Below are 25,190 nucleotides of genomic sequence, written 5' to 3'. Positions count from 1 at the left end.
ACTTTCTTTTTTTTTAAGATTTATTTATTTATTTGAAAGTCAGAGTTACACAGAGAGAGGAGAGGAAGAGAGAGAAAGGTCTTCCATCCGATGGTTTACTCCCCAATTGGCCGCAATGGCCGAGGCTGCACCAATCCAAAGCCAGGAGCCAGGAGCTTCTTCTGGGTCTCCCACATGGGTGCAGGGGCCCAAGGACTTGTGCCATGTTCTACAGCTATCCCAGGCCATAGCAGAGAGCTGGATCAGAAGAGGAGCAGCCAGGACTAGAACTGTCGCCCATATGGGATGCAGGCACTTCAGGCCAGGGTGTTAACCTGCTGAGCCACAGCGCCGGCCCCATCAGTTTTACTTTCATAATATTCATAGATACAACCCACAGCGGTGAAAGCATTTTAAGGTTTTCAGAGTGTGAAGTGGTCCTAAGGCCAAACAGTTTGAGAACTGCTGGTGTAGATAATTACACATCGAACTGAAAGTGAATCCATCTGGTCTTATTGATCATTTTCCTGAGTCTGCAGTGGGGCCTGAAATGCTCTGCTTTCATTCCAACCTGACCCAAAGGAAACCACAAAAGACAGAGATCACATATTTATTAGAATAGAGGAAGTTTAATACAAAGAATCATTCACTATAATAGAGGATTACAGGAACAAGGGACTGGCTAATAAGAAGCAAAGGGACCTCCAAGGCTTGTGTCCCTCAGAATTCCTATGTTGAAATTATTTTTTTAAATTTTTATTTATTTATTTTTTAATTTTTTGACAGGCAGAGTGGACAGTGAGAGAGAGAGACAGAGAGAAAGGTCTTTCTTTGCCGTTGGTTCACCCTCCAATGACCGCCGCGGCCGGCGTGCTGCGGTCGGCGCACCGCGCCGATCTGAAGGCAGGAGCCAGGAGCCAGGTGCTTCTCCTGGTCTCCCATGGGGTGCAGGGCCCAAGCACATGGGCCATTCCTCCACTGCACTCCCTGGCCACAGCAGAGAGCTGTCCTGGAAGAGGGGCAACCGGGACAGAATCCGGCGCCCCGACCGGGACTAGAACCCAGTGTGCCGGCGCTGCAAGGCGGAGGATTAGCCTAGTGAGCCACGGCGCCGGCTCTTATGTTGAAATTCTAATCTCCAAAGTAGTAGTGTTTGAAAGTGGACCCCCTAGGATAGGACAGATGGTTGCGCTTTAATAAAAAAGGCTTGGGAACCTGTTCACCCTGTGTAGTATGTTGGGACATAGTGAGAAGGGGCCAGCTGTGGGTCATCTGTGGAAATGGGCCCTTAGCAGACATCTAATCTGCAGTGCCTGATCCTAGACCTCCCTGCCTTCAGAATGAGAGAAGTAAATCTGTTGTCCATTAGCCACCAGTGTTTGGTATTTCATTACAGTTGCTCACAGTGGCAACAGCAGGAATGGCAGATACCAGGAGCACTGAGGTGTAGCATCCAGGGAATGGGCCCCACAAGACCAAGTTCCAGACCTTACTGGAGAGAAAACAGCTGAATGACAGAGAGGTTGCTGTGGGTCCATGCTGGTAGAACTTACTAGAATCTGTCCTTTCTGGAACTTTCCAGAAATCCTCCCCTTAGGTTGCAGAGGCAGCTGTTCATGGTGAGGTGTGTGGGGGTGGGGGACGCATTGAAGCAAAGCTGTCTGGAGAAGGGGTGGGGTTTGGCAGGAGGGAAAGTATCAGTCAATGGGTGCTACTGGTGCTGAGCTTGCAGGAGCCAGGTGCTGGAGCAGCTGTGCACATTGGAGCAGCTGCACACCCCGGAAGCTCCCCATGAGGCAGGATCCAGAGAAGCATCCCTGGTGTAGGAACCTGCAGAGGGAACACAAGCTTGAGTCAACCAGAGGAAAAGCTTTCTCTTTTGCTATGTCTCTCTAGCGCCCTCTATTGATGACGTGTAACATCATGCCATCTGGTGAAGAAAAATATTAGGGACTAGCTGTATTTTAACAGAACAGGCAATGAAGGATGAATTTGGAACTGAGAAGAAATAAAATAACACATGGCACACTCAATTTCCCTTAATATGTAGTTTATAAGATATTACTGTGTCTCTTAAAATTCTTGTTGTTTTCTTTGTACGGAAATCCATTCATTCAACAACTATTTATCCAGTGATTGTAACATTCTAGGTATTTAATTGAAGCACACATTGTAGTATGTTGCTTGGTAACAATTCCTTCACTTTTTAAAAAATATTTATTCATTTGAAAGACAGAGTTACACAGAGAGAGGAGATGCAGAGAAAGAGAGAGAGCCTCTGTCCCCTGGATCACTCCCCAAATGGCCACAACGACTAGAGCTGGGCTGATCCCAAGCCAGGAGTCAGGAGCTTCCTCCAGGTCTCCCACGTGGGTGCAGGGACCCAAGGACTTGGGCCATCTTCCACTGCTTTCCCAGGCCATAGCAGAGAGTTGGATCAGAAGTGGAGTGGCCAGGACTGGAACCGAAGTCCATCTGGGATGTTGGCACTGCAGGTGGTGGCTTTACCCACTATGCCACAGCACCAGTTCCACTTCCTTCACTTTTTTCTTAATAATAGAACCCATTTTTTTAGAAAAGATTTTATTTGTTTATTTGAGAGGTAGAGTTACAGACAGAGAGGAGAGAGAGAGAGAGAGGTCTTCCATCAGCTGGTTCACTCCCAAAATGGCCTCACCAGCCAGAGCTGGGCCGATCTGAAACCAGGAGCCAGGAGCTTCTTCCAGGTCTCCCATGTGGGTGCAGGGGCCCAGGCACTTGGGCCATCTTCTACTAATTTCTCAGGCCATATTAGAGAGCTGGACTGGAAGAGGAGAAGCTGGGACTAGAACTGGCGCCCATATGGGATGCTGGTGCCACAGGTGGAGGATTAACCTACTGTGCCACAGCACTGGCCCCGCAACCCAATTTTGTGCTTCTCCATATGATTTTCTGCGTCAGAGGCTACAGGGAAGTCTGGGCCCAATCTCAGTTCCAAGCCCAGTTCCTGCGGTGAATTATAGTTGGCCTAACAGGTTCGGATGATCGCCTTTCCTTTGCCAGCACTGGGCTGTGATACACTTTTGGCTTCCAGGATAGGTTTTTCTATTAAAAAATGGCGGACGGGCATTTGGTGCAGGGGTTATGATGTTAGTTGGGGGCTGGGCAGCACTGTGACAAATAGCAGGTAAAGCCTCTGCCTGCAGTGCCGTCATCCTTTATGGGCGCTGATTTGAGTCCTGGCTGCTCTATTTCTGATCCAGATTACTGCTAATGTGCCTGGGAAAGCAGCAGAAAACGGCCCAAGTACTTGGGCTCCTGCACACACTTGGGAGATCTGGAGGAGGATCCTGGCTCCTGCCTTCAGATTGGCCCAGCTATGGCTGTTGTGGCTATTTAGAGAGTGAACCAGCGGATGGAAGATCTCTCTGTCTCTGCCTCTTTCTCTCTGTAACTCTGCCTTTCAAATAAATAAATAAATCTTTAAAAAATGTTAGTTGGGATGCCTGTATCTCATATCAGAGTGTATAGAATCGAGTCCCAACTCCACTTCCAATCTAGATTCCTGCTAATGTGGGCTGCAGGATGCAGCAGGGGATGACTCAAGTATTTGGGTCCTTGCCACCCATGTGAAAGACCTAGATGGTGTTCTCAGCTCCTGATCTTGTCCTGGCCCAGACCTGGCTGTTGCAGCCATTTCGGGAGTGAGTCAGTGAATGGAAGATCTGTCTGTCTATCTGTCTGTCTATGTCTCTCTCTGTTCCTCTACCCTTCACATAAATAAATCTTTTAAAAAACATAGGAAAATAAAAATTTAAAAATGTTGGTATTTTTAAGAGAAGTCATTCTCTTCTGTCGCTGCACATTGTCATGTCCCCATGTGATGTTGGAGGGGGAGGGGATTCTGAGGAGACTTTGCTGTGCAGAGCAGATCAGAAACTGGAAGTCCATTGGATAATTATTCTTCCCAGAAATACCTACTTCCAGGCTTCTTATTTTAAAAATCATTGTGAATTGTTATTTTAGGTTAACTGATATGCTAGATCCTTGAGATGAGAAAAATGGGTAAGATTTTGTCTTTATCCCGACACTTGCAGCCTGGTCAGAGAAACGAGTAAGTGAAATGCAGTTGAAGATGGCTATGGTAACAGCAGTCGGGGGGGGGGGGGGAGGGAAGGAGCAGACAGCTAGCCGCGTGTGTAAAATGCTCACATCCCATGCTGCGGTGCCTGCTTCAGCTACGGCTGCTGGCTCCAGCTACCCAAGAGGCAACAATGATGGCTCAAGTAATTGGGTTCCTGACACCCATGTGGAGAGAGCCTGGATTGAGTTTTTGATTGTTGGCTCTGGCCCAGGCCCAGTCCTGGCCATTGTGGATATCTGGGAGTGAACCAGCAGGTGGGAGCTATGTCAGTCTCTTTTTCTCAAATAAACAAACAGTAATTTTTAAAAAATATATAAAAAAGAAGACAGTAATTGAATTCAGATGCAATGTGCTATTTCTAGGATAACTATAAGACTACTTCAAAATGTTCATTGAAGGATGTTTACACTGGTGCAGAAAATGTTGAAATCGGGGATGGTCGTTTGGCCGAGGGGTTGAGGTGCGGGTTGGACTAACCCTGTCCCAGGTCAGGGGACCTGTGCTGGATACCTGGTTCTAGCTCCTGATTCCAGCTTCCTGCTAATGCAGACACTGAGAAGCAGTGATGGTGGCTCAAGGGGTTGGATTTTTTTAATCTTAATTTTCTACTGCTAAAATTGAGGGTGTATATATTCAGTTGCAAAGAATGTGCTTTTTGTTATCGGAAGGAAGTTAGTCCCAAATTGCAGATACCTCTCACATTTCTCTTAAGAGCACTCAGCTGAGAATCCTCCTTCCCCATTTCATTTTGCTTCTCTCCCAGGTTTCAATATCTAACTTCACCAGGTAGTTACTGATTCCTTTTCTTATGTTTGCCCAACTAGAATGAAGGCAGAAATTTGTATTAGTAGGCCTCCCAGGGGCAGAAGTTGCTGACAATTGGCTATTTGCCTCACTGATAAATCCCGAGTGCCTGGAACAGTAGCTGGCATACTTCAGTGCTTAGTAAGTACTTGTTGCCTCACCAGGGGAATGAGGGCTGGCTTTGGAGTCACCGGGCCCCAGGTGAGAAGGCAGGCTTTCTGTATGGCCTGGGGAGCCCCCTTTACCCCTGTGAACCTGCTTCCCCACCTGTAACATGGAAGTGACAGTGACACACAAGGGAGACATTGTAGGCCAGGCGTCTGATGCCATTGGAGCCACACAATGATTGCTTGTCTCCTCCCTTTGCACATTCTGGGAGAACCTCAGAGGTTTGTCTGATAGCGTTTGTCTTCCTCCACAAGCCTTTATGGGTGTTAGCAGTCAGGGTTTCAATAGGACATCCTCTGGAAGGCACACTCAGATTAGGTCCAGTGCAGCAGGGATTCGTTACCAAGGACCCCTGAGGAAGGCTGGGATACAGGAGAACACAGACAGACAGAGAAGGAATGGAGGGCATAGCAGGGCACTCACAGCCCCTAGGCTGAAGGGACGAGTGGAAGGAAGGCGAGTAGTGATTTCACCTCGCGGGGAGCACAGCCAGCCCTAGGTGACCGCCCAGGAAGGGAGCCCGGGACCAAACACCCTTGCACCACTTTCCCCCCTGGAAGATCTCCTGCTAGTCTCCTATCGTCAGACCCAGCCAGAAGCCAGAAGGCCGAGGAGCCCAATGAGTCCGCCATCCAGGTCAGCCCCCAGGGCAGGGACAGGGAGAGAAGGGAGCATGAATGTGGGGGAGCAAACCCAGGGCAGGGACAGGGAGAGAAGGGAGCATGAATGTGGGGGAGCAAACCCAGGGCAGGGACAGGGAGAGAAGGGAGCATGAATGTGGCGGAGCAAAAGGAAGCTCTGCAGCCAGCACTCTGACTAGGAGGCAGGCACTTGCTCTGCAAGGGACAGAGAAAAGCAGCAGCTCTCAGTCGGTCACAGTGGAGAAGGATGACAAAACTTTTTATCTTCTTTTTTTTTTTAAGATTTATTTATTTTGAAAGTCAGAGTTACACAGAGAGAGGAGAGGCAGAGAGAGAGAGAGAGAGAGAGGTCTTCCATCAGCTGGTTCACTCCCCAAATGGTCGCAACGGCCGGAGCTGCGCTGATCCGAAGCCAGGAGCCAGGAGCTTCTTCAGTGGGTGCAGGGGTCCAAGCACTTGGGCCATCTTGTACTGCTTTCCCAGGCGATAGCAGAGAGCTGGATCGGAAGTGGAGCAGCTGGGTCTTGAACCGGGGCCCATATTGGATACCGGCGCTTCAGGCCAGGGTGTTAACCTGCTGCGCCACAGCACCAGCCCCTATCTTCTTTTTTTTTTTTTAATTTATTTATTTGGGACCCGTGTTGTGGCATAGCAAGATAAGGGCCACTTACAGTGCCAGCATCCCTCCCAGGTGCCGGTTCAAGTCCCAGCCACTCTACTTCCAATCCAGCTCCCTGCTAATGCATCTGGGAAGCAGCAGAAGACCTGGAGGAAGCTCCTGGCCTCTGGCTTTGGCTTGGCCCAGCCTAGGTCTTTGTGGCCATTTTGGGGAGTGAGCCAGAGGTTGGAAGACCCCTCTCTGTCTCTCCCCCCACCCCTCTAACTCTGCCTTTTAAGTAAATAAAATAAATAAGTAAATAAAAAGATTGATTTGGGAGCCGGTGCTGTGGTGTGGTGGGTAAAGCTGCTGCCTGTAGTCCTGGCATCCCACATGGGTGCCAGTTCTGGGCCTGGCTGCTCCACTTCCAATCCAGCTCTCTGCTATGGCCTGGGGAACAGCAGAAGATGGCCCAAGTCCTTGGGCCCCTGCACCCTCATGAGAGACCTGGAAGAAGCTCCTGGCTTCTGGCTCAGGTTCGGCTCAGCTCTGGCCATTGCAGTCATTTGGGGAGTGAACGAGCTGGGTGGGTGACAGAGAGACATATACAGATTGATCTTCCATCTGCTGGTTCACTCTCCAAATGTTGCAACAGTTGGGACTGGGTCAGGCCAAACCAGGAACCAGGAACCTAATGAGGTCTCCCACAGTGGTTGGCAGGGGCCCAGGTACTTGGACCATGCTCCATTGCCCTCCTGGGTGCATTAACAAGGAGCCAGATTGGAAACAGAGCACCTGGGACAAGAACCTGTTCCGATATAGAATGTCAATGTCTCAGACAGTGGCTTAACCTGCTGAACCACACAATACTGGCCTCAAACAGAACTTCTATACGGTGATGTGTCACACAAAAGTCAGTGCTATGGGCACACATGATGTAGTTACCTCCTCTACAACTGAAATGCAGGGTGGTTCTAGTGTTTTACTGGGAAAGGCTGATTCATTTTTATTTGAAAAGCAGATCGATCTATCTATCTATCTATCTATCTATCTCCCATTTTCTAGTTCACTGTCCCAGTGTCCACAACAATTAGGGCTGAGCTAGGCCAAAACCAGGAGCCGGAACACAATCCAGGTCTTCCATGTGGGTGGCAAGGACCCAAGTACTTGAGCCAACACTGCTGCCTCCCAGCATACCCATTATCAGGAAGCTGGAATCTGAAGCAGGGCTGGACTGGAAACCAGGCACTCTGATTTGGGCTCCAAATGTTCCAAGCAGCATCTTAACCAGTGTACCAAACACCTGCCCGGAATGGTTTTTCTGATGAAATACAAAAAGATGGGAGTGTCGTATGGAAATGAGAAGGAGAGTAAGAGGCAAAAATGGGATACATTTTTTAAAGATTTACTTACTTGAAAGGCAGAGTTAGAGAAAGAGGAGGAGAGACAGAAAGAGATAGAGAGAAAAAAAAAAAAAAAGATCTTCCATCCACTGGTTCTCTCCCCCAATGGCTGCAACGACCAGGGCTGGACTAGGCTGAAGTCAGGAGCCCAGAGCTGCTTCAGGGTCTCCAACATGGGTGTAGAGTCCAAGCACTTGGGTCATCTCCTGCTGCTTTCCCAGGTGCGTTAGCAGGGAGGAGGATTGGAAGTGGAATAGCTTGGGCTCAAACTGGCGCCCATTTGGGATGCTGATGTTGATGTCCAGGGGAGGCTTAACCTGCTATGCCATAACGCTAGCACCAGAATGGGCTCATTTCAAAGGCTCTTTCCAGTTTTAACGTCTTAGTGATTTAGTGTATTGTTGTTCTTCTTCTTGTTATTTCTGAGCAGACTGTGGATCTTTAATAAATGCAAAAATGCATAAAATGTTTAATCTCTCTTCACAGAATTTGACTTTGTTTCAATAATACAAGATCTTTGTGAATGTAAAATAACAAAATTAGGGGAGCATATAATGGTTTAAAAACAAATCCGACCAGCCTAGCCCCAGCTGTTGTAGGCATTTGGGGAATGAACCAGGGACGGGCGCTTTCTATCTCTGTCTCTCAAAAAAAAAAAACAAAAAAAAAAGTAAGCTTATTACAATGAAACTTAAAATAATGCAAAAAGAAGACTAAGCTTGTCTAGACTGCTAATAGACAAGATCAATTTAGGTTAATATTCATATTATTCAACACTTTTTTCATTGTTCTAACCACCAAAAAAGCCCCGTACAACTGTACATCTTGGCGACTTCTAACGAAAACTAGCAAATTCGTAATGTCGTGGCTGTATGTGCTCATTAGAAAAATCATATGCACGAATTTAATCAACACACACAATATGGATGAATGAGGGCGTCAAATTACAATAGGGTGAGCTCTGCTGGGAGCAGGTTTGGGGGAAAGGCCAGAAGAAGGAAAGCCACTTTCTTTTCTAGGCACCAGAAGTTGTGATAAGCTTGCCAGCTTATCCATCCGGCCAGAGAGCAATACCCCGGTGCACCGAACCTTGGTGCCGGGAGAGCTCTCACTACAGCAATTATTTTCTCTGTAATTAGACGTAATTATTGTGAAATGTAGCGAGGCGCACAGTCAAAATCAAACCAGAATTTCCAGAAGTATCCTTAGTACTGAAGCTACAAATGTCAAATGGCTGGGAAAAAACATAACCAGTAATTATAAACAAAACTAGAGAAGGAAGCGTGGGCAGTTAGTAATACTTCAAAGGCCTTTGGGATGCACCCTTGGGAATCCAGAGAAATGAGTCCAATCAGATGCAGAAAAGTGCAGAAAAGGCAGGAGGGGTGCAGCTCTGGCCCCGCTCAAAGGGACGCGCCCCGCACCTGCCTAGGCCGGCTCCGGGATCCCGCGAAGGCCTCATCCGGGTGCTCGCCCACTACCACCTCCGTCTTTCCCTCTCCGAGGCAACGGCCCGCCCCTTCCTCCGCCCTCGTCTCCACCTCCTCCCCACCTCCAAGGCGCCTGGCTCCGCCCACCCACCCTGAGCTGAGCCGCGGCCGGCCACGCCCACCCAGCGCAGGGCCAGGCTCCGCCCACCCAGGGCGCTGGGCTCTACCCGCCGTCTCCGGGCCGCTGCCGGCGGCCGAGGGGCGGGGCGGGCCGGGAGGAGCCGCGCTCCGGAGCGGGAGGGAGATCCGCCGTGGAGTTACGGGAAAGTTGGTCCGAGTTCCCGGAGTTTTTCTCTGTGGTTCCCTGGGGCTCGGTCTGCCGGCACCCCGGCTCCATTCCTGTCTCTGGCCTTCGCGGTCCATCGGGTCCCTGTTTCTGCCCCCGGCCGCCATGGAGCAGCCGCCGGCGCCCAAGAGGTAACGAGCATTAGGAGCGGGCAGCCCGAGGGGAGCGGCGGCCGCAGGGCGGAGGCGGCTAGGCCGGGCTCTACCGCGACCCTCTCTCCGCCTTGCCGGGACCCGAGCCTGGCGCGCCGAGGGTCGGGAGGCAGGTCCGAGTGCCCGGCGCCATCTGTCCGCGGGGCGACTGGGCCTGAGGGGAGTGGGAGCCCGCCCCGGGCCGGCGGGGCCTGGCGCGCGTGGGGAGTTGGGTGGGCAGCGCCAGGCTCCCCCGGGCCTGACCTCCGGGGCCGGGCAGGGTTTTCCCCTCGTGGCGAGTTCACGCAGCCTGGAAGCCCTAAAACTAGGAAATTATGTACAATTATTTACAACCACGTAGGCTCTCTTGTCAAAGTATTTTTCATAATATTGTCCCCCCCCCCATCCTTTTTGGGAAAAGGCGGGTTGTTTATTTACAGTTAAGGAATTAAATATTAATAGCCACAGAGTTTGTAAAACTTACTGTGAGTATGCCGCGCTGACAGGTGTTCCTCCTCCTCCCCCTCAAGTTCAGAAGTATTTGTGGAGGCAAGACAGTAGAAATCTTAGAACCCTCCTCCATCGACTTTTGCATGTATAAATAGTGATGCTTTGGTATGGTATTCATCGTTATTTGCTCTTTGATAGATTAGCAATGTATGTGTACAGAGTAGATGTGTTAAGTATTTGCAGTGATCTTAGGAAGCTAAATCAAGGTTATTCATTGATGCAGGTTCATAATGTGCGTTTTCACCTTAAGAGCGAATCAGCTTATTGACGTTGGATAACACATTTAACCTCAGTCTTTTTTTTTTTTTTAATTTATAAAAAATAAGGGCACTTCTCTCTCTCCTGGGGAGAGCTGTTGTGTCGATTAAAGAGTTCATGTGCTTTGATGCCTAGAGATCTTTAGATGAAAGGTGGAATAATTAAAAAGGTGGGAGCTTTGGGAGCTGTTGAGAGTTGTGAGACTAGAGACCTGTGTGGCCTGGAAACCATCTGTGCAGGGGGTGGGGATGGGGATGGGTGTGTCCTAGAGGGATTTTTCAAAAGGGCTATCAGCTAGGAGAGCCCAAGGTAACGGATAAATTATTTTCTAGAATTTTCTAGGGTGTCTGTATTCTAGTACTCACTGGGCACTCCCTTTGCTACTACAGAGAGAATTGGGCCCTTTTTCTTTCCTGTGTTGGGAGGACTGTAAGTGGGACACCTCTGAGATCATGCCAGAGGCCAACTTGAAAGAGTTTGAATGGAAGCATCGGCTCTGTCTGTTGATTATTTCTGCTGTCAGTTCTGCCGGTTGCATTATAGGTGTAAGAGAATCTGTGGCCTTGCAGAGACACTAGACAATCTGGAAGAGTCTGGGGGAGGTGTGGGTGGTGGTGCCATGGTGATTTATACTTTTCAAAGTGGTGGTTGCACATTAGCAGACTTATTTTTAGCTCTTTTCAGAGAGACTTATTTTGATACAGGAAGGCATTTCTGAAGAGCAAAAGATGCGTGAAATGAATCCTTTATATTTAAATATCTCAAGATTTTTTCATGGCGTTTTCCTATCCATAATATTTAATCCTCACACCAACCCTGTGGAGAATTTGGATTAGAGGCATTAATCCTGGTTTATAGATGAGGACATTGAGAGAGTTTCCACAGGGGAAGAAGGCTATGCAGGAATTACAGTGTATATTTGTGTTACTCCCTTGATCATTGCCTTCTAGTAATAAAATATAGCTACTATTTTTGAGATCATAATATTCACTAGGAAATTTATACAGTCAAGCATTGCTTAATGACAAGGATAGTTCTGAGATATGTGTCACCAGGCAATTACACAGTCATGCGAACACCATACAGTATACTTAATTAAACTGAGACAGCTGTGATGGATGATATATGGCTAGGTGATGTCATCTTTTGGGACCATCTTCATATGTGATCTGTCATAGACATGAGGTTCATGACTATATATACGTTCTTTTATTTAGTGATTGTTAGAAATAGTAATCCTGGCTCCATTTCTTAGTATACTAGTATGTTCTTTTTTATTTTTATTTTTTGAAAAATTTTTTTTATTTGACAGAGTTAGAGAGAGACAGAGAAAGGTCTTCCTTCTGTTGGTTCACTCTCTAAATGGCCGCTACGGCCAACGCTGTGCTGATCCGAAGCCAGGAGCCAGGTGCTTCCGCCTTGTCTCCCAGGCGGGTGCGGGCACCAGTGCCCTCCCTGGCCACAGCAGAGAGCTGGCCTGGAAGAGGAACAGCCGGGACTAGAACCCAGCGCTCATATGGGATGCCGGTGCCACAGGCGGAGGATTAGCCAAGTGAGCCATGGCACCGGCCTCTTTTTTATTTTTTAAAGATTTATTTTTATTTATTTGAAAGACAAAGTTACAGAGAGAAAGGAAGATACAGAGAGATCTTCCATCTGCTGGTTCACTCTCCAAATGGCCACAATGGCTGGGACTAAGCCAGGCAGAAACCAGGAGGCAAGATCTTCTTCCGGGTCTCCCACGTGGGTGCAGGGTCCCAAGTACTTGGGTCATCTTCCGCTGCTTTCTCTGGCACATTAGCAGGGAGCTGGATTGGAAATAGAGCAGCCGTGACTCGAACTGGTGCCCATATGGGATTCTGGTGTCACAGGCAGCAGTGCTACAATACCAGTCTACTAGTTTTAAATCTGAATTTCTTCGTCTGTAAAATGTATTGCGTGGATTACGTGGGGTCATGTGTTGTAAAGCACTAAGCATAGAGCTCCATAATGTGTTGAGTAATGTTAATTATGGTTAAATCATATTTTCCTTATTAATGTGGCTCGGAAAAGTTAAATAACTTGATCAAGTGGAGTAGAGGCCAGAACCCTGGGTCTGACTGGCTGTGAAGGCTGTGCGTCCTCTCATTCTGTACAGAGATTCAGCTATTCTAAACATGGAATGTTAGCATTCCATGACTGTGATCATGTTTGTCTGTAAACTCCTGGTCCCGTTTGCTTCTTCTCTTCTTAATCTCTCTATCGTTTAGCCTTTTTGCCTTGAGTGGCACTTCCTCTGTGCTCAAACCCTATCGCATGGTCATGTCTGTGTTGCTGATGTTCAAGATCATGTGGCCACTGTTGCTGTTCATTTGGCATTTTGATTATTTCATGTAGTTCTACTCTTTTGATATCCATCTAATTTGTCACTAGGTCCTACCAAATGTTCCATTAAAAAGCCCGTGGATTCATTCACACACATGTATGCACACTCACACACTGCTTTTCAATTTTAAGATTACTGCTCCATTTTGGGGTTTTATGACCCACAGACTTGAATTGCAGCAGTAGTGCCTTCTAACTGGGCCCTGTAGTCTAGTGGTTTTAAAAATACTTTAACAGTGAAAGGGCTCTGGAGTAGAGGCTGGACACTGAGACTTTGTTCCTACTCCGATGTTCCTTTCCCCCTTTGCTATCCTGTAAGAACCTCCTGTTTACTCCATAGAACAGGTTTATCTTGCTGGCATCACTTCAGTCATTCTTCTGTTTTTAGGTTAGGAGCACACATGTCTGCTTAGCACCCAGGGCCTCCATCACTTGGTCTCTCCCTAACTCTGTCTTCTGTTACTGTTCTCTGAGATGATCTGTCTTCATGAATTGTTTCCCTGTTGCGCTATATTTAGGTTGTAGGCGATGGCATCCCAACTTTGCAATTGTTTACTTTTTTCCTTTAGAAAAGTTCATGTTATTTTTTGCCTGTAACCTATTATTTTATTCTTCCTTCAATCCCTGCTTCATAAAGTATGGTATCTGAGTACCTTCTAGCCTGATAGTTTCTCTGCATTCCTAATATATGCAATTTGATATGCATATTCTTTTTATGACACAATTATAGACATGCCAAAATAATGGAGACTAATGAGTATTTACATATCATTACACTGCTTCAGAAATAAAATACTACCAAAATATCTGCATATTACCAATACATACGTGTTATCTCTTCTCAGTTGCATTCCCTTTTCATCCCTGAAAGGGTAATCATTTGTCTGAAGTGCCTATTAGTCCTTCTCATACACATCTGTATGTTTTTAGTATATACCTGCACATCGTATTAGGCCTGGATGTTAGGTCCAGCTTTGTCCCTGACTTTGAAATTCGCTTCTTTAAATATCATTCCTCTCTGGGAGTTGGAGATTCTAATGTGCACTTGGTTTAAAAATCACGACTCTGTAAGGCACCTCGTAGACTCTCCTTCACTGATTTGGTCTCCCTGACAAGGTGTGGTTAAACACTCATTGATTTCCTCTCCCCAGCTGGCCTTGGCAGTAGATGTGGTCACCCTTGTCACTGACTTGAGGTACCAGAATGTTGACTTATGTTCCACAGACTTCCATTTAGGTCTGTCACAGAGGTCTGCAGACATCCTTATTAAATGATTTATCTCTGGGAAGGGAAATCCACTAAATGGTATTAATTGCTTGCATTTTGTTAAGTTCAGTTGATCAAATTTCTTTGTAGGGAAACCACCAGATCAGGAAAAAATGACCACAGAATAGTTAAAGTTTGATAGGTAGAATGGGAAATGACTGTGGGCTCTTCATCAGATAGAACATTCCTAGAAGGGAGATGGGCTTTTTGAGAGAGAGGTGAACAGCATAAGACCTCTGGTTGTTGGGGAGTATGGGTAGTTATATTTCATACTTGTCAAAGAGGACAGAATATCTTGTTCTTCAACTAAACTATAGGATTAGTGTTATTTCAATTTAAGGGGTAGTTATTTAGCCTAGCTGTTAAGATGCCAGTTAAGATGTCTGTGTCCCACATTGGAGGACCTGAGTTTGATTCCTGACCTTGGCTCCAGATTTTAGCTTCCTGCTAATGCAGACCCTGAGAGGTAGCAGTGATAGCTCAAGTAATTGGGTTCTGAGACTTGTATTGATTTCTAGCATTTATTTATTTAAAGATTTATTTATTTGAAAGGCAGAGTTACAGAGAGAAAGGGAGAGACAGAGACAGAGACAGAGATCTTCCATCTGCTGTTTCACTCCCCAGATGGCTTCAACAGCCAGGGCTGGGCCAGGCTGAGGCCAGAATCCAGGTGCTTCATCCAGATCAGGGGCGCAAGGAATTGTGCCATCTTTTGCTGCCTTCTCAGGCATATTAGCAGGGAGCTGGATTGTAAGTGGAGTAGTTGATACTGGAACTGGCAGTGGCTTAACCCAGTATGCCACAGCTCTGGCCTCTGTTGCTGGCATTTAGTGGGTGAACTAGTAGATAGTGCTCTCTATCTGTCTCAACTCCCCTGCCCACCCATCTCAATTTCTCAAATAAATAAGTCTTTTTTTTTTTTTAATTTATTTGAAAGGCATAGTTACAGAGAGGCAGAGGCAGAGGCAGAGGCAGAGGCAGAGAGAGAGAGAGAGAGAGAGAGAGAGAGAAAGAGAAAGAGAGGTCTTCTATCCGCTGTTTCACTCCCCAAATGGCTGCAATGTCTGGAGATGAGTTGATCCGAAGCCAGGGGCCCTGAGCTTCTTCTGGTTCTCCCACATGGGCGCAGAGGCCAAGGACCTGGGCCAACTTTTACTGATTTCCCAGACCATAGCAGAGAGCTGGATTGGAATTGAAATAGCCGGGACTTGAACTGGGGCCCATATGGGATGCCAGCACTTCAGGCTGGGGCTCTGACCCTCTGCACCATAGCTCTGGGCCCATAAATAAGTCTTAAAAACTTTAAAATTCATTGATAAAGTTTGGTTGGAAGAAAAGTTTGTATGGAGATGCTGGCGCTGTGGCTTAGTGGGTAAACCCATTGCCTGAAATACCAGTATTCCATGTGGGTGCTGGTTTGACTCCAGACTGCTCCACTCCTGATGCTGCTCCTTGATAAAGTCCTGGGAAAGCAGAAGATGGCCCAAGTGCTTGGACCCTGCTCCTGCCTGGGAGAACTGGAAGGAGCTCCTGGCTCCTGGCTTCGGACTGGCCCAGCTCCTGCCGATGCAGCCATTTGGGGAATGAACTAGTGGTAGATGGAGGATCTTTGTCTCTGTCTCTCTCTCTAACTCTGCCTTTCAAATAGTTCGGAGCAAAACACTGGGAGAATAGCAAGAGAGTAAACTATTGAAGCAGACTTACTCTCAAAACAGATGAGGAGAGTTCTTTGATGTAGGCTACAGTTAAATTCAGTGACCATGTTTGGTGTTTTTAATTGGGTAAAAGGGTAGTTGGGGGAAGTAAAGTTGAAGTCAGAATGCTAGTATGACAAACTGTGTTCACAAAAATGAAAAGTGAAGGTAAGGAAACAGTCATTTCATTAGGACAAATATTACCATGAGTTGATCAATTATCATAAGATCGATTTTTAGGGGCCAGCATTGTGGCGACCTCAGCTTCCCATATCAGAATGCTAGTTTGAGTCCTGGCTGCTTCATTTCCAATCCTGCTCCTTGCTAATGGAAGGTGGCCTGAGTGCCTGGTCCCCTGCCACACACACAGGAGGCCCAGATGGAGCTGCTTGCTCCTGCTTTAGCCTGGCCCAGCTCAGGCCATTGCAGCCATGTGGGCAGTGAACCAGCAGATGGAAGACCTCTCTCTGTTGCTCTTCCTTTGAAGGCACTTGGGGCATCTTCTGCTGCTTTTCCCAGGCACATTATCAGGGAGCTGGAGCAGAAGAGGAGCAGCCAGGACAGGAACCGGTGCCCATATGGGATGCTGGCGCTGCAGGCGGAGGATTGACCAAGTGAGCTATGGCGCCAGCCCCTCAAACAGATCTTTAACAGTGATACTGAGACTCAGTACAGTTATAAAACTGACATTTCATGAACTATACCATGTGTGATGTTTTCCAATGTTATTTCTGTCCTGTTTTATTTCATTAAAAAATGCTAGTTGTGAGCCACCAAGTTATTTTCATGACCATTAATGAGTTGTAACCTGTAGTTTGAAAAAATATTGTTGGGATATATATGTGTGTGTGTGTGTGTGTGTATGTGTGTTAGTGACAGTCAGGAAACTGATTTCATTTCCATCTGCATCTTGATACTTAAAACAGGTAAAGCATTGTCAAAGGAGGCCAGGATGGTGTTACTGTAACAACCCATATATACAATAAACATATTAAGATTCTAGGAAGGGAAGATGAAGAGGAGAAAGCAGAAATGCATATTTTAAAGCTACTATATTTTGAACATTTTATATGTGTCTCAATTAAGTATGAGAAAATACAAACCAATGTCTGATAGAGTTTACCAAGGAAAGTGTGTGCCACGAGGCACAGGCTCATTTGCCTTCTGGCGTGGACTGACCCAGTACACTGGAAACATCCAACTATAATTATGATGACCTCAGTTTCTGTCTCCCTGCCAACTCCACCCTCTCTAACCACCCAAGGTTTTTATGTTTTTCTTCTAAAGAGAAAATTTATGCTATCTCATAGAAATTTTAATTTTTCTTACAACAGTTTAAAATTTTTATTTGAAAGCCAGAGAGATAGAGAGTGTGCATCCATCTGCTGGTTCATTCCCCAAATACTTAGAACAGTTGCAGCTAAACCAGGCTGAAGCCAGGAACCTTGGGTTCATTTGTTTGCTCATTTACTCATACATTCAGAAATGGTTAATTGACTGCCTTCCAGTTTCCAGATGCTGAGTACATTGGTGAATGAAACAGGTAGGAGCTTTGCCATCATAGAACATACACTCTACTTGGAGCTTGAGTTATGGTATAGTAGTGTGTACTGATAGAGAAAAATGGTGCAACCTGCTTAACTGGAGCAGTTGGAGTAGGCTTCTCTTATAAGGCGATATTTAAGTTGAGACATGACATTGAAAAATTACCATGAGTAGCAGGGATAAGTACTCCTGGCAGAGGGAAAAGCTATGAGAAAGCTTGGAGGGGGAAAGAAGTTAGTGTATGGGAAGAATTGAAATGAGGCCATCTAGGCTGGGTGTTGAGTGGGAGAGAGTGGTTAGCTACAAGGTCAGAGAGATGGGCAGGGATTCAGTGATGGAGGCCATGAAAAGGAATTTGGAATTCATTCAGTGCAACTTAAAGGGTTTTAAGTCATTTTTTTATATATATATATATATATATATTTTTTTTTTTTTTTTTTTTTTTGACAGAGAGAGAGAGAGAAAGGTCTTCTTTCCGTTGGTTCACCCCCAAGTGGCCGCTATGGCTGGTGTGCTGTGCCAATCTGAAGCCAGCAGCCAGGTGCTTCCTCCTGGTCTCCCATGCGGGTGCAGGGCCCAAGGACTTGGGCCATCCTCAACTGCACTCCCGGGCCACAGCAGAAAGCTGGACTGGAAGAGGAGCAGGACTGGTGCCCCAACCAGGACTAGAACCTGGGGTGCCGGCGCTGCAAGCAGAGGATTAGCCTATTGAGCTGCAGCGCCGGCCCATTTATACATTATTTTAAAGATTGATTTATTTATTTGAAAGGCAGAGCTACAGAGAGCAGAGGCAGAGAGAGAGAGAGAAAGAGATCTTCCATCCACTGGTTCACCCCCCAGATGGCTAAGATGTCCGGAGTTGGGCTGATCCAAAGCCAGGAGCCAGGAGCTTCTTTTGGGTCTCCTACATGGGTACAGGGGCCCAAGGACTTGGGCCATCTTCCACTGCTTTCCCAGGCCATAGCAGAGAACTGGATCAGAAGTGGAGCAGCTAGGACTTGAACTGGCGCCCATATGGGATGCTGGCATTGCAGGCAATGGCTTTACCCACTGTGCTACAGTGCTGGCCCCAAGTCATTTATACTTTTAAAAGATTATTATGATTGCTTTGGGTACAGCATATTGTAGAGGGTTAAGAATAAAAGCATAGAAACAAGTTTGGGGGCTGTTACAGTATTTCATCGTTAGAGAGATGGTGGAGTCAAGGAGTGGACAGATTTAAGTTCTGTTTTGGAGTTAGACATCAAGGGCTTACTGATAGACTAGATCTCAGGAATGAGGTAGAAAAATCAATTCTGCCCCCCCCCCCCCCCCCCCGGTTTGAGTTTGAGCAGTGTGGGAGATAAGGGAAGACTAAAAGAACAGAATTTGGTGTTTATAGTCTCTTTCTTGTAATTTCACATTCCCAGGAAAGTGAATCTAAGTGGGCCCTAATATGATACTGGGTGCTTCCCTAAAAGAAGTGGGTGGGGAAGAAATGATGGACACTGACTACTTTTTTAACCTCTTTTTTAAACTGGGTTACAAAATGATTTTGAAGTACTCAGGTGTGCTGGCAATTTTTTAAAATCTTTTATTGGAAAATGAAACAGTCAAAACAAGTATAAGCCTTAGTGAATTATTGTAGGGTAGACACCTTTGTAATCTCCAATCAGGTTATGAAATAGAACTTTGCCACACCCCTGGTCAGGCCCTTCTAAGTGTTCCATCCCAATCACAGTGGTCTTTCCCCATAAGAAACCATTATCCTGACTTTATAGTAATAACCTAACTGTGCATTGCTAGATACTCTGGGTGAGCCTTGCTGATTTTTAAAGAAAAAATTATTTATTTGAAAGGCAAAGGGACAGAAAGAGAGGGAGAGACAGAGGAAGAAACCTTCCGTTTGCTGGTTCATTTCCTAAATGCCACAATATGGGCCAGGCTGAAGCAGGAGCCTGGAACTCCATCTGGGTCTCCCGCATGGGTGGCAGGGGCCCAGGTACTAGGGTCATCTTCCTCTGCCTTCCCAGGCACATTAGCGGGGAGCTGGATCAGAAGCAGAGCAGCTAGGACTCTAAATGGTGCTCCCATAAGGAATACTGGCCATTGCCAAGCAGTGATTTAACCTTATGTGCCATGCCAGCCCCCAACCTTGCTGGTTAAAATGTAGTTTTTATAGAATTCTCCCATGAGAGAGAGGGAGAAAGAGATAGATTTCCCATCTGCTGGTCCATTCCCCAAATGCCCATAACAGCCAGGGCTGGACCAGGTTGAAGACAGGAGTCAGGAACTCAATCTGGGTCTCCCCGGTGGGCAGCAGGGACCCAACCACTTGAGCCACCACCTGCTACCACACAGGGTGTGCATTAACAGGAAGCTGGAACTGGCAGCAGAGATAGGACTTGAACCCAGGCACTCCCGAATGTTGTGCTCATCCCAAGTGGCATATTAATTGCTATGCCAAACACATGCCCTATCAGTTTTAACCTTTAGATTGGTCTTCTGTTTTCTCTTTCCTGTTGAAGAACCGAGGCTGCTTTGGAACTGTGGCTTCCCATACTCTGGATTTTGTGATTACTTACTCAAGATGTGTTTCAATATGTTCCTTTGTTCTGTGTGTTTGCTACAAGTGGGCAGCTGGATACAGGGATGTATCAAACTCAAGTTCAGTCCCTTAGGCATTGTTGTAGGTGGGGTTTGGCAAGACTCTGGGAATCTCTTATTATCAAATTTTCTTTTTTTGTAATGTTAGCAGCTGTAAGTGTTTAGTGCTTCATTCTGTTCATTGGGTGTTGCAAAGAGGTGAAATTCTAAGTACATCATTTTATTTTCATTCATTAAGTGGAATGTTTTTATTAAGTCACTTCCCCTCATCTTGTTTGGTTAACCAGTGGTATCACTGATAAAGACAGGATAAATGCTTGATTCTTTCCTTTTATTTATAAGTTTTCAAGATAATGAATGCATTCCCTGTTTTCCTCTAAAGGGGACCAGTTCTTTTATTTATTTTTTTAATGCCTTTAGAGCTGAGGGATTTGAACATATTCATTGGATTTTAATGCATTATAATTCTGGTCCTGTCTTTGAAGCTTCCATCAGAAGACAAAATGATCCTAGTGGTCTTTGATAGCTTCCTTGCTCTCTGCTGTGATAAAATATTTGAGGCCCATCTTGTCCATTTCCTTCCCAGAGCTGGAATCAATAATTTCTCCAAAAAGCCTTAATTTCTTTTATTGAGAAATATGATTTCAGGACACTAACTTGGGCAATGATACCCTATTTGTTTTTCATACAATAGATAGGAAAACTGATTCTTCAAACTGATTGTTTCATACTCTGGAATATTCTGTCAAAAAGCGTGATGGCACTGGCATTCTTGGGCTCCTTTCTCTAGATTTTATCTCTGCCACACCTTAGTTTTCTCAGACTAAGTCAGAAATTTGGTGTGTATAGAGTGAAATTATGAGATTGAGACTATTTAGTATGAACTTTTATCCCACTCTGTAACTTTGCCCTTTGACCCAATATTGTCCTGACAGCCAGCCTCACTTTCTCACCTCTTAATGTTTCAGATAACCTAGTGTTGTGTTTTGTTTTTAAAAGATTTTATTTATTTCTTTGAGAAGTAGAGCTACAGATAGAGGGAGAGACATAGAGAAAGGTCTTCCATCTGCTGTTTCTCTAAATGGCCACAAGGGCCTGAGCCATGCTGATTCGAAACCTGGGACTGGGAGCATCTTTTGGGTTTCCCACTTGGGTGCAGGGACTCAAGCACTTTGGACCATCTTCTGCTGCTTTCCCAGACCAGCTGCTTTCCCAGCTGGACCAGCCGGGAATAGAACTGGCATTCATATGGGATTCCAGTGCCACAGGCGGAGGCTTAGCCTACTATGCCATAGCACTGGCCCCTTGGTGTTTTCTTAAATGAAAACAAAAATGCAAGATAAGTAATATCACTATTTGTAAGATCAGATTTCATGCCTTATTTTTTAGGTAGAATTTCAGTCTGCCTTGTTTTATACACTTGTATGTAAAAATGTATCCATTAAGAAACATAAAATGCCAAGAGAAATTTAAGGCTTTTAAAATTTGTTTATGAGAGAGAGAGAGACCAAGTGAGTGTGCATGCTAGCTAGCTGCTGGTTCACTCCCTAAATGTATGCAGTGGTCCAAGGATTTGGGCCATCTTCTACTGCTTTCCCAGGCCATAGCAGAGAGCTGGATCAGAAGTCCAAGTCCAGGAGGAGCCAGGACTTGAACCGGCATCCATATGGGATGTTGGCACTGCTCTACCTGCTACACCAAAATGGAAGAGAATTTAAACTAGGTCAGTGTTAAGAAGATGGACTTTTTTCCCTCTTTATTTTTGGCCCTTGATTCGTTTGTTTTGATTAATATTCTTAAGATCTCTTGTGATGTAAAGAAGCTTGCCAAAATAGTGATGCATCAATACTTTGAAAGATAGTTATCCTACATTGGAATATCTAGGTTTGAGTCCTGACTCCATCTTTCTGCTAATGTGCATCCTGGAGGAAGCATGAGATGGTTCAAGTTGTTCTTGCCTTCCATGTGGGAGACCTGGATTGAGTCCTGGCTTCTGGCTTGACTTAGCCAAGCCCTGCCTGTTGCTGGCCTTTGGGGAGTGAAACAGTGGATGGAACCTCTGCCTCTATGTCTCTTTCTTTCCAACAAATAAGTAAATGAAAATTTGAAAAGCTGAAACAGACATAGAGTCTTATCCTGATAGAACTGTATGTTGAGAAATCCAACATGTTACTGGAAATGATGTACTTTTGGCTAGGCCTGGTTAGGCCCTCTAAGTTTTTATCAGCCAGCTGGAACTAGCACCAAATGGCCTGCCCTTGTGACTGCTGGTAAGGACAAGAGGGCCCACTTGACCCTCACCTGAATGAATGAATGTGTTTCTTTCAGACTTTCTGTATTTCACTGGACTGTACTTACAGTGTTATTTATTTTGTATATATGTATGTGTGTTTATATATGTATTTATATACTTGTGTTTTGGGGATTTATATTATTTATATCCCTCTGATGTATTTCAAAGGGACAAACATGTCCAAATTTACATAAACTTCTTATTTAGGGCTTTTCTTTATTCCCTCTGGTGAGGTAGCCCTTACCCATAGTTTAAAATAGGTTATGTATGCAGATATGGATAAATATGAGTATTTACAAGGTCATTTGTTTGTTTTACTATATGAAATCCATGTACACACACATTTATTTGTTTACTTACTTAGAAAATGATCTGTAGGGGCTGATGCTGTGGTGTTGCAGATAAAGCCTGCCACCTGCAACAGTGGCATACCATACAAGTGTTGGTTTGTGTCCTGACTGCTCCACTTTCTGCTCTACTGACAGCTCCTACTAATGGCCTGGGAATGCAGTGGAAGATGGCTTTAGTACTTGGACCCCTGCATCCATGTGAGGGACCTGGAAGAAAACTCTTGGATTTCAACCAGCCTCCGTTCTGGCTTTGCAGCCATTTGGGGGAGTGACTCAGTAGATGCAAGCTCCCTGTGTCTCTCCTTCTCTCTCTCTGACTTTGCCTTTGAAATAAATAAAAATTTTTTAAAGGATCTTTAGCATCATTGTAGGGTGTATCAACGTGGTGGGTTTTCCAAATAAATGAAGTAAACCACTTTAAAAATTGTACTTTAAGACATTTAAAAAACACTTTTAAAAGAACCACTTTTGATAGAAATCATTTCAAAATAATGCAGCCTTCCGAGACTGTTTTTTTGCTTTCTTGATTACTTGTTGGTATTTTATAGGAATTTTAGTTAGACATAGCACTTTTAGTGAGTTTGAAACTTTGTTGCTCTTGTAGCTGAGATCCCACTGGTGGTGTCTTCTTTTGCTGTTACCTGTCATTTCTCATTGGTATGTCCTCCTTTCAACTGCTACTTATCTTAGAAATAGTGATCTCATCTGACAGTAGCTATCTCTCTCCTGGACTGAAGTGCACTTGTTTGTGCCAGTTTTTGTTTACCAGAATAATGTTTCTCTTGAGATTCATAGTTACATTATGTAAAGTCATTTTTTGACTAAGAACATGGTTAAACAGTGAGAGAGAAGAAGACTGCCAATCTTTCCAAAGATCCTAAAGTTTCTATGAAAATAATTCATTATTTTTTAAAAATCAAGATTTTACTTTAAAAAGCCTAGAAATTCCCAAGGCCAAAAAAAAAAAAAAAAAAAAGTCTGTCATTTTGGAGTATTACTTAGGTTTTAAACTCGTTTATTTTCAAGGCTAATTGGAGTTTCAGAGGGTGTTTATACTTGCTCATATATTGGAACACCACATTTACAAAAGTTTGTTCTTATTTTCATAGGTGAGATATTTAAACTACCTACCTTTCTTATAGTTACTTTTTTTTCCTATCAGATATGGTTGGGATTTAAACCTTGTATTTTCATTTCTAAAAACAAAAATAGGTAAAAGTAATCCCAATTTAAAAAACCAAAAATTGTTTTCACAATGCGCCCAAATCGTGAGCTGTTTGTGTTTCTTCCTGGGTTGTTTACAAAGGGCGACAGTGAAGCACTGAGAAATGACTTCATGGGTACTGTTGCTGTGTAATCAGATAGCACCAAGAAGCCAGCAGAGTAGCCGCCATCTGTGCAAACAACATCCACAGCCCCTCCCATCTCTACTTAGTCTCCAAAAATTAAGCAGAATTCAGAGTACAGAGCTCAGTGAGTAAAATAAAGGTTTTAATAGTCATTGTTTAAACCGTCCTTAAAGTTACAGTTTTTTTCCTTACAGATCTATTTATTGATGTGAAAGGCAAAGTTACAGAGAGAGAGAGAGAGAGATAAGGAGAGACACAGAGAGGGAGGTCTTCCCTCTGTGGGTTCACTCCTTAGATGGCTGCAGTGGCCAGGGCGGGCCCAGCAGGAGCTCCTTCCAGGTTCCCCCCATGGGTGACAGGGATCCACACACTTTGGTCATCCTCTGCTGCTTTTCCCTGGTCACCAACAGGGAGTTGATCAGAAATATAGCTGCTGGAGCACAAATGGGGACTCACATGGGATGCTGGCATTGTAGGCAGGGCTTTATTCCCTGTGCCACAATGCCAGCCCCCAAGTTCTAGTTTTACTCATGTGTTAATGTTTGGACAGTATTGCAGTTAATTCTAGTATTCTAGGGATTTGGGTGAGGAGTAGTGAGGTATATACGCTGATTTCTCATATTTTACTGAAAATGTGGGGTTTAGGCAAATAAACAAGGAAGAAAATATGTAAGTAAATTTAATTATTAAGTGGAGCTACTATCTTAGCTACAAATTATGGTGATTTTTTTTTGTATGGCAGGTCCATGAGTATACTTTGGTAAGTTTCATTGAAAGGTTTCCTCTTTTATGTTATTTCATTGTCCTCGAGAGTTCCTCTTTTTTTTTTTTTTAATCAATTAAAGATTCTATTGCCTTTTTAAATTCTCAGTCTAGGTGTGGTTGTTAAATATTGAAAAATCTTTGTAATCTGCTGGATGAAAATTTATAAGCCTTGTAGGTCTGCTTACTTCTTAAAATTATTATTTTTTAGAGATTATTTATTTGAGAGGCAGAGTTACAGAGAGAGAGAAAGTGAGAGAAAGAGAGAGAGAGAGAGAGAGAGAGAGAGAGAAAGAGAAAGGTCTTCCATCTGCTGGTTCATTCCCCAAATGGCTGCAATGGAGGGAGCTGGACCAATCTGAAGCCAGGAGCCAGGAGTTTCTTTTGAGTCTCCCACATGGTTGTAAGGGCACAAGCACCTGGGCCATCTTCCACTGCTTTCCCAGGCTATTAGCAGGGAGCTGGATCGGAGGTGGAGCAGCCAGGACTCAAACTGGGTGCTGCAGGCAGAGGCTTAACCTACAACGTCACAGTGCCAGCTCACTTCTTAAAATTATTAAAGTTTTTGAAATTTTTTTTTTATTTGAAAG

The 25,190-nt window shown here is 45.0% G+C and overlaps 1 protein-coding gene and 1 long non-coding RNA gene across 5 annotated transcripts in view; one reads left to right on the top strand and one right to left on the bottom strand.

The window, feature by feature from the left end:
* Nucleotides 1-577: 577 nt before the first annotated feature.
* LOC138849946 (uncharacterized) lies at nt 578-9,244 on the bottom strand. 2 transcript variants are annotated; one of them, XR_011389256.2, is made up of 2 exons: nt 9,141-9,243; nt 578-1,809 (listed from the first exon to the last, which is right to left on the bottom strand). It is a non-coding gene; the product is annotated as an uncharacterized LOC138849946 (long non-coding RNA). The 2 variants fall into 2 exon arrangements; XR_016236534.1 differs by lacking the exon at nt 578-1,809 and adding an exon at nt 5,973-6,212 and having other exon boundaries at nt 9,141-9,244.
* A 98-nt stretch (nt 9,245-9,342) lies between these two features.
* The window catches only part of STK3 (serine/threonine kinase 3), a 321,260-nt gene continuing 305,412 nt past the window's right edge, over nt 9,343-25,190 (top strand). The window contains exon 1 of one of the 3 annotated variants that reach the window (XM_008255787.5): nt 9,343-9,623. In XM_008255787.5, coding sequence (XP_008254009.3) covers nt 9,598-9,623 — 26 coding nt within the window. In that variant the 5' untranslated portion in view covers nt 9,343-9,597. The remainder of the gene's footprint in view (nt 9,624-25,190) is intronic. The other 2 variants (XR_016236531.1, XM_089336371.1) reach the window with 2 other exon arrangements.

Source organism: Oryctolagus cuniculus, chromosome 6 (genome assembly GCF_051225735.1).
Source record: "Oryctolagus cuniculus isolate XC-2025 breed Fujian yellow rabbit chromosome 6, ASM5122573v1, whole genome shotgun sequence".
NCBI lineage: Eukaryota > Metazoa > Chordata > Mammalia > Lagomorpha > Leporidae > Oryctolagus > Oryctolagus cuniculus.
Note: the sequence above shows the minus strand (reverse complement) of the source record. Positions and strands in the feature narration are given on the sequence as shown.